General features: G+C 36.3%; 1 protein-coding gene across 1 annotated transcript in view; it reads right to left on the bottom strand.

Moving 5' to 3' along the window:
- Positions 1 to 18,408, bottom strand: part of TFAP2D (transcription factor AP-2 delta) — a 59,580-nt gene that overhangs the window by 20,535 nt on the left and 20,637 nt on the right. The window contains exons 6-7 of the mRNA XM_043450518.1: positions 5,816 to 5,957; positions 1,351 to 1,464 (exon numbers count right to left, since the gene is read on the bottom strand). Coding sequence (XP_043306453.1) covers positions 1,351 to 1,464; positions 5,816 to 5,957 — 256 coding nt within the window. The remainder of the gene's footprint in view (positions 1 to 1,350; positions 1,465 to 5,815; positions 5,958 to 18,408) is intronic.

Genomic DNA, 18,408 nt, shown 5'->3' on the forward strand with positions numbered 1-18,408 from the left:
ACCTCTGGGCACTATACTTTCTCTAGTTTTAGCACATTCACCTTCACTAATCTAATTGAATGGTAGGAGAAAAGTCCTGGGAACATATACTACATTTGATGCATTTTTAGAAGATAAATTCTAAGTTTAGTTTTCAGAGATGTGTCTATTACATCTTGAGGAGCATTGTGATGCATGAAAACTTAAATATTCTTTTTTGACAATCTCTAAATTGCATATAAAAATCCAATTTACTTAAATACCCACTACTTTACATAATGGAATATCCTCTTCAAAGGCATTATAGTCATTGAGAGGTATCAAAAACTTTTAAAAGTTTAATGTATGTTAGTCTTTCCTTAGCATTGTTTTTTTAAAAAACTAAATGATAGTAATAAAAAAAGAGGATACATATTTTAATTGGTGAGAAATACCACGTTGGCATTAGAATTCTAGAGTTTTACAATTGGAAGTCACCTGAAAAATTATCACATTCTTTTTCACATTGCATTCAGGGTATAAATTAATCAGGAAAAATAGTCTATCCTCTTCCAAAGTGTCTCAGAAAATTAAAGATATGCTTTCAATAATCCTGGGTTCTTTAAAAGTATCCTGGGTTCTTTAAAATATGTTTTTGTGGTCTAACTTAAGAACCATTAACTGAGGTGTGCAATTTCTAACTACAGAGATATCATTAACATAGTCCTGGAAAAATCAGTCTATGATAGCCTACTAATTTCATCTGTCCATTCAACAATTTGATAAACAATCAAGATAAAGAACTGCTTAAAGGATTTCAGTATCCTAATCTGAAAGTGTTATGGTTTGAAATAACAGTGCTCACTCTCAAAGTCACAAACTCTTGGAAATCACACAAAAATATAAATTTTCTGATCCAAAGTACTTTATGCTTTATTTATCTTTACAATTTGACCTTAGATGCTTGGAATTTCAAAAAATTCAGGCAACATCATATAAATATATATGTTATCTCTAAATGGAACTGTGGCAGGATACAAACATGCCTAGGTTAGTAAAGACTGTTTTGACAATTGAAAAGAGAGTCAATAGAGGGGAGAACGGGGGGAAGGGATAGTTAGGGAGTTTGGGATGGATATGTACTCATTGCTATATTTTAAATGGATAACCAACAAGGACCTACTGTATAGCACATGGAACTCTGCTCAATGTTATGCGGCAGCTTGGATGAGAGGGGAGTTTAGGGGAGAATAGATGCATGTATATACATGGCTGAGTCCCTTCACTGTGCACCGAAACTATCACAACATTATTGATCAGCTATCCCCCAATACAAAAGAAAAAGTTTTTTTTAAAAAGGGGAATCCAACCAAATTGGAAAACCAGTCTTACCTGAAATGTGTTAAGTGTCTCTGAATGTCAAGGTCTAGAATTGGAGTGGGTCTGGAGGATCCCAGCGGTGATCTATCTTGACTCAAAAGGTCTTGAAATTCTTTACAAATTTGTCTAAAATGAAAGACTCAAAATTAAGGTTGAACTCTTTAAACAGGGTTTTAATTTCATTCCATGATATCTTTCCAAAAGTTTGTTTTCTCTTTTAAAAGAAGGCTTGATAAAATTTCATAAGACAACCTCTGAAGTTCCATCTACAACATACAGGTGAGGAGGAACAAATTGACAGAATAACACTGAAACATATACATTAGCATATGTTAAATAGACAGCCAGTTGGAATTTGCTACAATGATGCAGGGCGTTCAAACCCGGCACTCTGTGACAACCTAGAGGGGGTGGGATGGGGTGGGAGGTGGGAAGGACGTTCAAGAGGGAGGGGACATATGCATGCATGTGGCTCATTCATCTTAATGTTTGGCAGAAAATAACATAATATTGTAAAGTAATTACTCTCTTATTAAAAATAAATTTATAAAAAAATACAGATGGGGTTCACAATGGCAACTATGTCTCAAATACTACAAGATGATCATTTAAATATATTAAAAAATTTAAATGGAGGTTAAAACATTGCTTCAGTTCTTGTATTAGGATATTTGAATATTTTTGATAATTGAATAAACTAATTTATAAGTTGGCAAATCAACTGCCTTACTGTTTAAACAATAGAACGAGTTACAATAAAGTTAAAGCTGAGGAAGAAATGAGGAAAATGCAAGTATGGAAAAATTTAGCTTATGCTAAGCAATTCAAGTACATCACACATGAAGCTGTATCCGGAGTAGTTTCAGAATTTCAGCGTTGATGTTTGATTCTTCTTCTTAACTCACTGACTTAGGAGAGCCTCCAGACTTGAAAACAGATGAGAACTTTGTAGATTTCCTTTAGGCAATTATCATATCTTATTATGACAGTTACTGAGTTATTATTTGTATGCTTAATTTCATTCTTATTTAAATTGTTATTTATGAAGCTACAGTAAAAAAATTCTTATTTTTTAAGCAAAATGTCACATTATGAATTATGTAACACACAAGATGATCTTTGATGAATCATAAATTCTAACTTTATCACTTACGTCATTGTCCTTAAGGACATAATTTTTTAGCCGATGTCTGAATTTAAAGTTCTGTTTTTCCTTTTGACTATCAATGTTACACTATCAATTAAAACTCCCTAAATATTCTGCTTTACCCTAATACAGATGAGTGTTAATCATAGTGAGTTCTAAATTCAATGAAGAGGTTTAATTCATGTTTTTCATAAATCAAATAAATGTTTTGTCAGGTACATTTTTTGATTCCCAAAACTGTCTAACTCATTCCTATTCTTCTTTTTAAATAATTGTCTAATTAATCAAAATATTTAGTTAATCAACAAAGCCCTGGGAACAATGAGGAGTTAGGAGGCTAATGGCATTTAACGAGCCCTTCGTACAATTGTATATTTGGCAATATAATTAAATAGAACAGAATCTGTTATTCATAGAGGTAAAAAAAAATATGCAACCCAATGTGCCAAGGCAGATGAGTAATTCGGTCTCTCATCTAAAGAGTTTTAAATTTTGTATATATTTTGGATACAGTTGTCACAGTCTTGTGAACAAAGGTGAACTGATTAGAATGTAATGAATATCCATATAGACTACTTCATTTCAACTTTGAACATTTTATTTGAAAATGGCCAATGCCTTACTGCTGGAAAAATTAGAAACTATTCAGAACACATGTTGGGTGCACTAATATTTGCAGAAAGGCATTAATTCCAAAACTTTCCTTACTTCATCTACTTATATTAATTACTGCTTGTATTTAATACATTTGCTATGACTGCATAGTCTCTGGTTCTTCAATTCTTCATATGGTCTAAAAAAAGATGGAATGGATATATATAACCACAAAGACAAATTATTTTGTCTGTCTCTTAATTTCTAGATGTTTATAGCCTATCTACTCTTATATAAAATAAGGTAATTTGAATTAGTGAATTCAATTCTTGCTTAACATTTAATGATCTGCTAAGGTCCAGCTATGGGCAGAGGGATCAAAGAGAATTACATGTTCTTGAAATATTTTTTGAAATCAAAGTTCAAAAATCACCTAAAATAATATATATTACTTAGATCCGAGGTAACAGGGAAATACTACTCCTTATTGAATCCACTACTATAAAACAGATGTCTCTGTATAACTTTGACAAATATGAAAGTACTGATGCTTCTCTTACTTCTCCTAAGTTCTTCTAATGTTTACTTCTATGAAAACAAAATCTCAGCATCCATTTGAATGCACTGGCTTCCAAACACTCAGAGTGATGGGAATTCTTAAGAAAATGGGAACTTGTGTTTGGAATGGCAATGGCAGCACTGCTGTGGACAGTAGGGGTGGACAGTTATACAGACATTACTGGAGGAAGGAGGACAAGAAGGATTTCTCTGGATCAGGGGGGTGAAATTCTTGGAATATGCATGATAAAACCATAATCAAGTGATTTCGAGGTATAAAACAAGAAGGTGTTTTATTTTGGGTAATTAGTATTGGCAGATAATAGTATCATTCAGAGGTATCACATGGCTATGCATATTGGGAAATCAATAAAATCCTGCTAGTTACAATGCTTTGGGAACACCTAGAAGATACTACCTAACTTCTAGCACTATATATTTCTCTTAATCTGTAACAAATTGTTATAGTCTCCTGAGATTATATTAAGGACAGAAATGAACAAATGACATGTGTTGGGCTGGCCACAAAGTTCATTCAGGTTTTTTTGTAACATCTTTCAGTTCCTTCTGGAAAAACCGAAATACGGTGGATGAAGACCCCTCTGAGTCAAAAACTGCTGGAAGAGGGAAAGAGTAGAAACAAAACAGAAGTGAAGATACCCAGGGAGATAAACGGCCCCCAAAAATCCAGGTTTAGGTCTTTTCACTCGCAAGTATTTGGGAACTTCCCCACCACAAAGCTCATCTCAAAACTTTAAGTCCAAATGCTATATCCCCCACAACGTTCTTTCTCAAATTTCTTGGTCTTCATTATCTTTCTGCTAATCTTTTCCCCTTTATCTCCTTGTTTTGTCTTTTCTTTTGCCCTACCTTATGTTTCGCTTCTCTCTGGGGGCAAGATGAGAGAACTATCTAGTACTCTCAGAAAAGCAATGAATAAATATATCTGAAATCCAAGCAGTGGCAGCCATGAGCAGCACAAACACCAAATGAGGGGTGTGCATTTCTTGGGCAAGCCTGTTGGGTATCCCATATACAACCTTAAATTTTAAAAAAGACCCATCTTACATTGGATGGGGGTAGAAGGAGGAATATTTAGTTTTTGTTTTATGCATTTTGAGATGATTTACATTTTAGCCAACATATCATAAGGTCATTTTTTGAAGCAACGTTTCTAACACTATCTACCATATACTTTCTCTTTAGAAGTTTCCCCAAATAAGAAACTAATTTATAAATGATAAGTTAATCAGCTGGAACTATTAGCTCTAAAACCTGAACAGAGAGGCAGGAAATTAAACAAGACTATTAATTGTCTATATGTAGCAATAACTTATTTTAGTAAAGGGAACAGAGCAAGAATCAGCCATCACTTGGAAGATTTTGGACTAAAAATCTGAATGTGACTTGAGCAGTACTTAAGTACTTAAACAGTACTGAAGCAGTACTACTGGGTTTTCACACAGTAAATGGTAGTTCTTCCTTTAATTATCAAAAAGTTTTCAAGTTTGAGGGAACATGGAATCATCTTATGCAAGCTTCCTCCTTTTGGCATCATTTGTCTCATTATCTTAATTCATATTTTAATTGAGCTTTTTACAACTTGCAGAAGTTCTCATACATTCTGTCTTTTTCTTTTTGACAATATCACATGAAAGCTGGGGCAGTACAGGGATCATTTGCTTAATCATACTCAGGAAAAAAATGGGGGCACTGACGCCAAACCTGGATCCCAGAAATCTCCCTGTTACCTCTCATGCATCTGGGTCCTGAATTTTTGTCACACTCCGTGAACACTTCTAGTGTTTCAGATCTTTATCCTCATTTACTATGGCACAGTGAGTGGCTTAGACCAAATTGCATATTTAATATCAACTAACTGGCCTATCTGCCTGGAACTTACATCTTCTAAACACATTTGTCTCCTAAGAGTTCCCGTTATTCTGAAGAGGTTTTCTAAGAACTTTCATCAGGGTCAATGGTAGCTCCATCACTAACACAATCGGCAAATCTTGCTACGGGTACCACGCTGAGGAGGTCCTTGTTTAATACATCTAGCTGCTGGTGTATGAGACCCTCTTGTTTTAGAGAATGGGTGTTTTCCAGACTGTTTTCCCTCATTCAAAGAAAATGAAAAAACAGGATGAAGGCACATAGAGACTCCCCCACTCTGCTTACTTGGTGGCTAGGATCATCTTTTTTCTTGCTGTCTGTTCTTTCTGTTCCATATGTTGTCTGGCAAGATGTTCTCCTACTGCTTTGGCTGGAAACTCTGTTTCACAAGTGTAGCCAAAATCTCGAGCCAAGTGTAACGCCTCGCCTATTGGCAGACAGAAAAAGTCAGTTTCTCACTGATGTCCACACTCAACAAGAGGAATACCTTCTCTTTCCTCAAGCCTCATTCCTGGCTGTGGGTCAAATGGATCATTTTTCCTATTCATTGTAAACAGTCCAAGAGGAAAGGAGCTTTGCAGGGGTGGTGAAGAAACAGAAACAGAAGCTACTTACCAGGCAGGGGTATGTGGGAAATTGTAGGAGGAAAACTGGAACCACAGTCAAGCAGTTCTGACTCCCCACGAGGCTCTGACCATTAGACCAGACGGACATCAGAGATCCTACATCTTAATGCCCTGGGAAAAAGCTCTATGGGCATGTCATTTTGTTGCTGCTCAACCTATAACTTATTCTCAATGTAACTGAAATATTCAGATATCTTTTCCATGATATCTTCCCTTGTGGCTTCCATAATAGCTTCCTCGTGGCTCAGCTGGTAAAGAATCCACCTGCAATGTGGGGGACCTGGATTTGATCCCTGGGTTGGGAAGATCCCCTGGAGAAGGGAAAGGCTACCCACTCCAGTAATCTGGCCTGGAGAATTCCATGGAATTCCATGGGGTCCATGGGGTCGCAAAGAGTTAGACACGATTGAGCAACTTTCACTTTCACTTCACTGCCTTTTCCATGAGATCTATCAAAACATTGACAAACAGTCCACATAATTTTTCAATGAACTTGGAACACTTTGGAAAGGCAAATAATCAAATTGTGTCAATTTCATAACATTACCTTGCTAAAGCAAGCATACTGCATAATTAGAGTACTAGCAATGTCAGGCTTTATGGAGAGCCTCCGTAGCTTTCAGCACTATGTAAGTGCTTCTTAGTACATTATTAAAAATAATAATATTTTAAAATACAGTATAATGATTAATAATGTTTGTTCTTTCATATAATCTGAACCCTGAGCAAACTTTTAAGACAAATGGTAAAATGACTTATTGGCAAAGAGGGATTTGGCCACGGACGTCAGTTTGGAAAGCAACAGTATTTTAAAAACTCAATCAAGCCAATTCTGACTTGACCATTAAAACTTTAAAAAAGCAAGTTCTTGCTACATATATACTAAGCACCTATTTTTCTCAAGGTGCAGTGCTAGGTAGGCATAAAGGGGGTATAAAAGGACACCAAAGATTGTCCCTGTTTCTAGGAAGATGACAATCATATCAATAATGGTAGTCACAGCAACAATAAACCCAGAAAACACCTTAGAAGCACTTCATAAGTTATATTGAATCTATATAAGCATTATCTATGATCTGTACATGTTCATTAACATTATACTAATATTGTATATAATGAATGTTATCATATTGTATTACAAGTATCAAGCGAATATTAGAGATAAAAAATTTTCAGAGGAGGAGAAGGTGGTACTCATGGAAAGGTGACCAAGCAGTCAATCAAATTTTGCCATGAAGAAATTAAAAAATAGGTTTGATGACCAAACCTCATGACACTTGTTTGGTGATTGGCCAAAGCAATGTATTTGATTCTGCTTTATATTCATAGAATAAAGAGTAGTCAATAAATCAATACCAGGAAGAAATAAAAATGATTAATATCACTACAGAGAAGTAGGAAAAGTTTATAGATAAATACACATAATAGGCTAATATCAAAGAAACTTTCCTTAGTTAAGATACTATTTTTTTCTCTAGAAAAAAAGAGAAATATTAATCTTTCAGATTGGGAAGCTCATATTTATAAAAACGACCCCAAAATTATCAACAACAGAAAACAGGAAAACATTTTAGGATAGTATAGAGCTGAAAAAATATAATCCCGAGAGTACTTTTCCCTTAAATTTTTCTTCGATACATTTTTTTCCCTTAGGATCTTTAGTTGTAAAAAATGTAAATAATAATGTTCAATATTTGTTTGTGGGATTTTTTTTCCCTAAAAGCTTCTATCTCAAAGGTTTTTCCTTATCTATCTTAAGGAGAAGAAGGAACAAGACGAAGGGTTCTTTAATGAGGGTTTAGTTACGCACAGAGTCGGACTGAAGTGACTTAGCAGCAGTTACGTGATTTATGCCCACAGAGCTAATGGAAATTGGTAGGGTTCCTGCCCTTGTTAATTTCACCAAAGGCACACTTAGCCTATGGAAAGCTCCACTATCACTATGCAGATATTAGTTAATACCCCTATTTGAAGCTTCAATGTGTACAAATATTAACATCAAAATTAGACTTGCATTTATACAAGTGTGTTTAAATTTTATTTATGCTACTATGAGACATCAGTGTTGCAATTCATCCTTTTCATTCATTCCCTGAGTCTTAAACAATTTTTTTCTTTCCTCAAACCTGAAAAGCCCTGTTCTAGGCCTTGGAAGAGTCTAATTTAATATAAAAATATAATAATGTGGTAAAATGCTAGGTCAGGTAATGCTTTGTGAATGATCCAGTCATGATTTTCCCCTCAGTCTGTTTCAAAGCAGTGGCAGGTCTTAAGTCAAGACTTCTTCATGTGGTAGAAAACATCATTTTTCCTCCATTTGAAATAGAAAGATGACAAAACTGGATAAAAAAGGTCTCTATATTGACTAGTCTGGGTAGTGCTAATTATTGGAGGGTCACACTTTTGGATAAAGCTTCAAGGTATAAGCAATATTTTAAAAGAGCTTATCACAGGAGTTGATCACCCTAACCAATTAGGAAAGACAATGTGTGCTTATTTGACAGAAGAAAAGGCACAAAGATTTTTTTAAAAGGGACATTGTAGGGATGTCCTTGGAGGTCCAGTGGTTAAGACCTTGTCTTCTAATGCAAGGGGTACAAGTTTGATTCCTGGTGGGGGAACCAGGATCCCACATGCCTCATGACCAAAAAACCAAATATAAAAGGAGGAATATTGTAACAAATTCAATAAAGACTTAAAAAATGGCCCACATTAAAAAAAAAATCTTTAAAAAAAAAAGACATTGTAATGCCCTTTGTAATGCCCAATGTAGGATGATGACTTTTGCTAAGAAAATGACCACAGGGAGATAATTCAAGAAATTTCAAATGTGAGGTAAAACATCTTAAAGCTTGACCCAGCAAAGAATGGCTATAGCACCTGACCGGAGAACAAACTCATGTGACCTCAGGACTCAGAAGTATTTTGCAACTAACACAAACACCTTTCATAACTTCATCCTTATAGAGCAAGTCGAGTTATATACATTGATATGTCTTCATATTGCAATATTCATATAGAAATTGATATTTAAATAAAAATTTAAGAGACTATTATAGATACACACACACACATATATATGGATATATGCACAATACATTCTTTTCCTCTACTGTTTGTGCAATAGGAGAAGGAGTAAAACAGTGCATACAGGGGAACGGCAGCATGCCTCTTAAATTTTGTGCTAACACCTGATTCTTGGGGATCTGGAGCATTTTATGCAAAGCTCTTACCGAGCGGAAGTTTTAAAAACAGTTTGGATGGAACAGCTGCTATTTACATTTGCACTGACAGCCAGATCCTTTCTTCCCTTAGTTCTGTTTACTGCTTTCTCCTGCTTGCGAGGTAACATTGTTACTGGATGTACAGCAATGCTATATCAAAAGAAGTGGCAAGTGAAGACATTCTGAGATGTAGTTAAAACGTGTCGACTGTGCCACAAAGCTTTGGGTGTGAAAACCCAAGAATGAATGACTAAATGGGTCTGTGAGTTAAATGACACACACCATTCAGGAACAATGACAAACCTAGAGTTCAGTCCTATACCACAGACATCATAGAGTCAACAGGCTTAAGAAAAATGAAATATGGGGAGCAGAAAAGCACGTGAATAAAACGTTAGGGGATTCAACTGATTGGTAACAATAAAGATCTACAAGCCTCCCTGTCTCTGTGGGGGGACGAAGTATCCATGTGAACAAGTAGGTGCAGGAACCTGGGGGGACAGAGTGATCCCTGAAGGGCCATGTTCCATACAGCAAACACGGCTGCCATTGCCTCATTTCTGGGCACGAGGAGGCAGGCTGCCCCATGGTGGCTGTTTTCCAAAGTGGATTTAATCTCTTCCTTTATTTCAATGAATTGTGCCACCTGACAAACCAGTACCAGCCCACCCCCTTTTTGACACCACTGAAGCAACACAGTAACTTTGGCAAATACGTCCATTGTTATTTCATGCCATTGCAAGAGTGACCATTTTAGAGGTAGGTTACATGGGGATAGTAAGAGAGCTTAGAGTATTTTCAGTGCAAGGCTTTAGGCTCTCTAGGCCAAGGAGTGCCATCCTCCCCTTCCAAAAAAGGGGATGGGGAGGGAGGTGGGATTGGGGATCGGGATGGGGAACACATGTAAATACATGGCTGATTCATGTCAATGTATGGCAAAAACCACTTAATTAGCCTCCAACTAATAAAAATAAATGAAAAAAAAGGGGGGGAAACCACTAAGGGTTTTCGATTTTTCAGCAGGAACAGCAGCAGATGATGACCCATATTGAGGATCTCTCTCCAAAAGTTGGTACAAGCAAAGTTACAGAATATGGGAAGAACATAAAGAGAGAATTTGCTCTTTGGTTTCAGGGCATTTGTTTTTCATAATGAAAAGCAAAAAGGAAAAAAAAAAAAAAGCCAAAAACAAACTGAAGGGTAAATATTAGGAAAAATGTAAATGGCAATTATTGATGCAGCCCAGAAATGCACAGTTAATGGAAAAATGTTTTCTGAAGAAAGTGAATTGCTCATTTTCCTGACATTCTGGGTTTCCCCATTATTTTACCTGAAGTAGATCTAAATGCGTCTTTTTCAAAGATTTTTAAAAATTGGAGTATAATAGCTTTACAGCGTCATGTCAGTTTCTCCCATACAACAAACATGAAATCAGCCATATGTATACATGTATTCTTTTCCTTCGCATCTAAATGTAGTTTTAAAATAGAAATGAACACACCTGATTTCAACCTTTTATCCAGTCATTAAGGATTTTTTTCTTCCTTTAAAATTACTGTATTTTAGAGGTAAATATATTTTAGACAACTATCAATAAATATCTAAAACTAGCTTGTACTAAAGATACTTCTACATTATTATTCACTGGATAATTCTCACCAAACGTCACTAACTGCACTGCCTTAGAAACTATTTAGGTTTAACTTCTTACTATAATACTCAGTAGTATTCAATGAAAGCAATAATTCATATGTGTTAAATTCTAGTCACATATCTGTGATTTCAATTTTAATTACATGTATGGAAAATAATACATTCAAATCTATCTCTGGGATTATTCCAAGAAGTACCTATTGGAAAGCAAATTTGAAAATATTTTCAAATCTGGGTAAGATATTATATTAAATAAGTTATCTTATACCATCAAGCTGCAGTAAATCCTAAAGCTGAAGGACAGGTTTAATGTATCTGTTACAGGCATCCAGAACTATTCTAAAAGGAGTGCATTCTGTAACACTATATATCATACAACCTGGGTTATAGATAAGGGTCTTATAAGGTGGTAGTTTCTCTATTTAATGATGACTTTGTTTCAATACCAATACTTTGTTTTTAAAGTGATAGTTTTATTCCCCATTCCATGCCCTGTACTTAGTACAGTATCTGATTCATAATAGGTACTTAGGAAACATGTATTAAATGGAAAAGCTTTCAAATATTTTATTGGCTAATTGTAACAGCAGTCTTGAGAGGTACCCCTTACAAAATATATAAATGAAAAACTAGAGCAAAAGAGAATTGCTAGAAAGAATGAAATAAAAAAACACTTGAGTATATCATTATATCAGTGAAGCCATTTAATAAAATAGGTAAGTTTAAAGGTAGTGTTTTTCAACCCTTGCTATTCCCACAACCGGGGAGTCTGTTTAATACATGTATATACAAGTGCACACACACACACACACTCACACATACACACATCAGGGTTTCATCCTACATCATTTAATCTCTGGAGCCAGGGCATCTGCATTTTTTGAAAGCTCCTGACCTCCTCTCAAGCCAAGTTTGAGAACTACTGTCCTAAGATGAAAGGAAAGCGTTATGTGGGAAGGAACTCTACACCTCCCCCCAAACCAGGATTCTGCAAAAGAAAGCAGTCGCTACAGAGTTAATATTAAACTGTAAAGACCTCTGTCTGTCTGGGTTCTCTGCATTCTGCCTTATTGGCTCTAACACAGTACACACTCTAGAAACAAAAATGGCTATGTGGTGGTAACGGAGAGATAGCATTCTTGGGGGAAAAAAGTCATCGGTCTATTAAAAAGTACATTTGTATAAGGAGATTTAATGTAAGACAAAACTTGCTTATCATAACAGTAGGGGAAAATGAATTATCAATAAAAGGTGTTGGGACAACTGGCTGGCCATCTGGGCCAAAAAAGCAAATAAAATTATATCTATATCATACATCCAACAACAAAAAACATCCAGATGGATCACAGATTTAAAGTATAGATCCACAAAGTAATTAGAAGATAATGCAGGAGAAATATTTTATAATCTTGGAATAAAAAAAAGGACTTTCAAAGTATTATAATAAAAACTAAAAGCTATGGAATAAAATATATGAGAAATATGATTATATCAATATAAAAAAGTTCTGCATGATATAGACCTGAACAATAAGGAAGCAAAAAAAAAGTCATAATAGCAAACAGACAAACCAGAGATGGGGTGGAGAGGCTTTGCAACTCATATCAAAGACATACAACCTGTTTTCCTTATATATAATGAGCACGTACAAAGGAATGAGAGAAATGTCAAAAAATACCCCACCAGTACAAAGTAAATAGACAAAAAAAGCTCATAAAATTCTCCTAAGAATATACTCAATCTCTTTCATAAAAGATGGAGTTTATCTTTTTTCAATCAAATTAGCAAAAATGAAAAACTTGATAGTACCTGGTATGGACTAGTGTATGGAGGGAAGTACTAGCATATAGATACTTCTTACCTCCATCACTGATAAAACTGTAAAGAACAATCTTCCAATAATCTCCCAAAATTACAAATGCAAATATCTTTTGATCCTGTAACTCATTCTTAGGAATTCACTGAATAGGTGTACTTGCATATCTGTAGAATTATTTATATAAATGTGAGCTTGCTCACTGTAGCACTATTTGTAAGAGCCAAAGATTAAAAACTCCTATATGATATCTAGTGGAGTACTTGTTAAATACTTAATGATGCATTTAAACAATGGAATACTGTGAATGTTTAAAAGAATGAACAACTTGCAAAAACTAAAATAAAAAGAGCACTAAGATAAGGTGTGAAAAAATGTGTAGGACAGTATGCACAGATTGCTATAAATTTTTTTACTTATTAAAAAATAATTTATTTTTAATTGAAGGATAATTGCTCTACAGAATTTTGTTGTTTTCTGTCAAATATCAACATGAATCAGCCATAGGTGTACATATGTCCCCTCCTTCTTGAACCTCCCTCCCATCTCCTTCCCCGTCCCACCGCTCTAGGTTGATACAGCGCCCCTGTTTGAGTTCCCTGAGACATACAGCAGAATCTCATTGGCTTAGATTGCTATAATTTTTAAAATGAAAACCAAAACTGCACACACACAATACACACACACACACACACACACACATCTTCTTGGAAGAAAACAGAGAAACCAATACCATTTCTTTCTTCCAGGAGGGGAACTAAATGAAGGATAAAGTGAAAAGAAGCTACTTCACTCTTTTGTAACTTTTGGGTTTTTACCATCTACATAAATTATCTATTTAAAATTATATTAATTAAAAACAAAACTACTCTCTGACCTAGATCTTAGAAAGTTTTTATTCAAAACTCAAATATTTGTTGTAAACTAAAGCCTAAGCAATTTCAAAATTTCCATGACTATTCAATGGGCATTAGACATTACTAGGAATTATACAGTTTGCAATGTTATTAGCATACCTACAAATTTTGATAAATGTAAACAATGGAAATAAGCAGAAACAGGAGTGTTTGAAAAGCACATAAGTTGGCATAAACTTTGAAAGAGAGGATAATAGAAAATAGAAAAAAAAAACAACTTAGGCAAGTAATGCAGGGACACACTTTCAAGGGAGCATCCTGATTTATGAGAGTGAGTACTAAGTTAGACCTAAGGGGTAGGGCAGGACTGAGCCAAACAAGCTTAGATAAACTTGACTTTTTGTGCCAGAATAGGAGTAGGACTCTAAGGACCCCACAAGCACACAGTCAGACACAAAGGCATGCGTGTAATAATAGCCTATTTCCTCTACCCCTACATGTAAACACCTTTCTCCCTGAAAATGAAAGAAACATAAGATGCAGGTCAGAGGAGTACTGTTAGGAAGTAAGCAAACAATTTAAGAAGATTCCTCTGAGATTGCATCTATTTATGCATAATATTATAAGATGCTGAGGCCAATCATTGACAATTCTGATAAATATTAGTTCTCAACTATTAGATAAGGATATCAGACTGTTATGTATCAATAGTCAAAGCAGAGTCTCTCAGATAGCAACTATTCCATGACTTAGAATACAAAATTTACAGATAAGACAATACCTATTACTCTGAAAAAGAGCTATTTTCCAAGAAAGACCTTAAAATAACTAACATAGACTGCATTAGCATTTACTTATTGAGTCCAATTCCACTGGCATCCCTGAAATGCAAAACTATGCCCGAGAAGACACTGTCAATGCCAGAGTGTGTGCAAAAGGGGAGAGCAGAGTCCCCTAGTGACTGGGCTTTTCTAGCTGATCATACGACCAAAACGAGGACCAATGAGAACAGTTACAATATAACAAGGAGGCAATTTATGGTCTTTCTTTAATATCATATACAGCTTTAGAAGAAAGCTAGACCTTGTTATCCCAGAGGAGGGACTAAAGTGGAAATGTGTCTGGAGTGGGCGGTGGAGACGTTATATCAGGATGATGGTCCTTTCAGACCTACAAACATGCCGTGGAGGTCCCTGGAGGTCACCCTTAAGCTCCACATGCCCAGAGAAATCCACTGTGGTACCTGTGTGAATATCAGGGTAATATCAGCTTTGTCCTAAAATCCCTGAGAAGAGCAAACCATGCTGAACATACTCTGTGCATTTATTTTTACTGATACTAAAGGATTTTGGTGTTTTGAAGCCTCAAATAGTGAACAATACCTCTTCCTAAATTAAATAGCCATAGACTAATTATAGCAAAAAAAAAAAAAAAACTCTGCTCCCTAATATCTCTTTTAAAGGAAAAGAGTTTATTGTCAACTTGATGGTTTTTTCCCCTGTTTTCTAGGAAATGCAATCGTACAGACTCAGGATTAGAGACAAAAGGGACACAGCACCAAGTGATAACACTCCTTTCTCCTATCTTTGGTTGGTTTGGCTGAAGTGGAAAGAAAATATTTTGTAAGATAGTCTAACTAACTAGATTGGCATCCCCCTTGAAAGGACAAGAGGTACTTTTGATAATTATTCCAGAAAAGTGGAAAAGAACCAAGATTTAATGTCATCCTAATTTTGAGGGATTAAGTGGCAGCAGATGGTATATCAGGATGTTAAAAAATAAATAAATAAAACTTGTACAAGAAAGCTCAACAAACATGCTCAGGATTCCTACCAGCATGGGATGTCCAATCCATGGTGAAAAACAGGCCAACTTCTTTCTGTTCCTTGGTTATACTGTTACACCGTTATAACTATAAATATATAGCTGAATTCAGAAGTAGTTCAGCAATGCAACTGTTCACAATCTATATCACTAACATAAATCTGAGTGGAAAACACATGGTAATGTTGCAAACCAGACCTGGATTCTCCTCCTCACTGTTCCCATGATCCTGTGCAACATGGTGAATCTCACTGTACCTTCCTTAGGTACATTTGAGAATAACGATCACTAAATTTAATTGACACTTACTTTGTGCTGGGAACCCTAGGAACCACTCTTCAAACATTCAGATTTCACTCCCATGACCATCTTATGCGGGGAGTACTGTTTTTGGTGATGGACAGGGAAGCCTGGCATGCTGCAGTCCATGGGGCTGCAGAGTTGGACACAACTGAGTGACTGAACTGAACTGAACACTCCTTAACACTGATGCTCATAGAGGCTGTGTGTCTTTGCTTATAGGACACGACTAGCAAGTGTAAGTGGTAGAAATGGGTTCAGACAAGGTGATTTGCCTCCAGAAGCACATTGGTAACCAGTGATATTATGACTTAGTGCTTTGGACTATTCAGTTTTCCATTTCCCTCCAGGGCTGAAGTTTTATGATTCTGAGTAAATTCTGCTATGAAGTAATACTGTTGTTTAGGGAGAGGAAAACCAGAGGACAGGTACTTATTTTTAACAACTGCCTCTGTGCCCCACGGTGTCAGGTGTTTAATCTAGCAAATGGATTTAATGCTACAAAAGACACATAAGGCAATGTTATGGAAGAAAGGGGTGCTGGGCCATCCAAGGTCTGTCCTTTCTTTTACACTATAGAGTTGCTGCTAAGAAGGTTCGGGACATGACATTTTCTAGCATATCTCACACCCACCTCTGGAATTAGGTGTGCTCATGGGACTAGTTGTCATGCAACATAGATAGCAGCAATGTAGGCTACTTCCTGACCAAGTGGGTAGGAAGCTGTGTCCTTTTACCATCCGATCTTTCTTTATTGTGAGCTGAATGCACAGGGCTCTGAGAAGCAAGAGGAGGGCATAGCTAGAGGCAAAAGGATTCTGGCCCCTGAATGAGACCATGAGAGGAAGGAAGGGTCCCGAGGAGGAACACTCATGTCATCTGTGAAGAGTGAGAAATAAGCTTCTCTTGTGTTAAGCCCCTGAAAATTTGGAAATTAACTATTATAACAGATAGCATTACCCTAACCATTACAGATAGTATGACCTTTATCTGTATATTAGGAAAATGAAGCTTAGTCAGGTTAAGCAACTGACCCAAAGTCAGACAAAATGTCAAAAGTGATATTATGGGGGGTGACGATGGGAGTGTACAGGATAGGGTCTGGAAGCCTACTGATTTCTTTTTAACTAAAGAAGGAAGCAATAGCAGCAAAGGTTTTAGATTTGAAAGGGTGAATAGAAATCATACACATATTTGCAAATGGTCCCCTTTCTTTTGCTGATGGATATTTATACCCTTCCCTCCCCACATATTTTTTTTTAAATATATATGTTGTTGTTCAGTCTCTTAGCTGTGTCCAATTCTTTGTGACCCCATGGACTGCAGCACGCCAGGCTTCCCTGTCCTTCACTATCTCCTGGAGCTTGCTCAAACTCATGTCCATTGAGCCGGTGACGCCATCCAACCATCTCATCTTCAGTTGTCCCCCTCTCCTCCTGCCTTTAATCTTTCCCAGCATCAGGGTCTTTTCTAATGAGTAGAATTTGACCTCTAGCCATGACAAACTGGAAAGGGCTTCCCAAGTGGCGCGAATGGTAAAGAACCTGCCTGCCAATGCAGGAGATACAAGAGACACAGGGTTCGATCCCTGGGTCAGGAAGACCCCCGGAGGAGGGCATGGCAACCCACTCCAGTATTCTTGCCTCGGGAATCCCTTGGACAGAGGAGCCTGGTGGGCTACAGTCCATCGGGTCGCAAAGAGTTGGACTGAAGCAACTTAGCATGCATGCATACATGACAACCAGAAAGCCCAGGCATTTATGTTCAAGGACTTAAACTGTGCTTCAAACTCCTGGTGTTGCCTGAGGATGCTATGTGAGCTTTCGCAAGTTCAGCAAAACTGTTCCAGGAAAGCACTCCACTCAGGTAAACAAAACTTCCCTTCAGCAACACTCTGCAACTTTGACCATCTTGGAAAACCTCAAGTGAGGTGGGAGTGATGGGCAAGAATGACTATATAACTGACTCCTCATATTTGTTTTAACACCACCAACACTGCAAAGATTGTTCTGGAGTAAAATGTAGAGGAGGCAGTTAATTGGTGATTCATAAATAATAAATATATAGCAAGGATATTAGAACTAGGACAATAATATTGGCCAAATTCTTTGAATGCTTTCCAGAGATAGAATTTTTCCCACTCTAAGAGAGTCTAGGATTATCCCAAGATCTCAGGAAGATCAGTAAATTGGGTTAAGCAATTCTAATCTGAATTTTCCAAAGAATGAAAACTCTCTGGTATTATAGATACCAAAGTGGACCAAGGAGAAGTCATAGCAATGTGATTAACAAGGGGAAATAAGAAGAACTTCAGGCTTGCAATAAAGTGGATAAAAGAAGCTGTACCAGCCATTGGTTATATATTTAAACTCCATTAAATGAAGGCATATGGGTAACAAGGAAACAGTTACATTCAGGAGATTAGTATTACATTCAGGGGATTCTGAATTCAAATACTTATATTTTATTGTAGATCAGATATATCTGTATATGTGGACCAAAAAATAAATCCCCATTCTAAAGACGTACCTTACTAAAATGTCCCCTTTCAAACAGCTTTAAAAGGTGAAAAAAGTCA

This window comes from Cervus canadensis, chromosome 28 (assembly GCF_019320065.1).
Source record: "Cervus canadensis isolate Bull #8, Minnesota chromosome 28, ASM1932006v1, whole genome shotgun sequence".
NCBI lineage: Eukaryota > Metazoa > Chordata > Mammalia > Artiodactyla > Cervidae > Cervus > Cervus canadensis.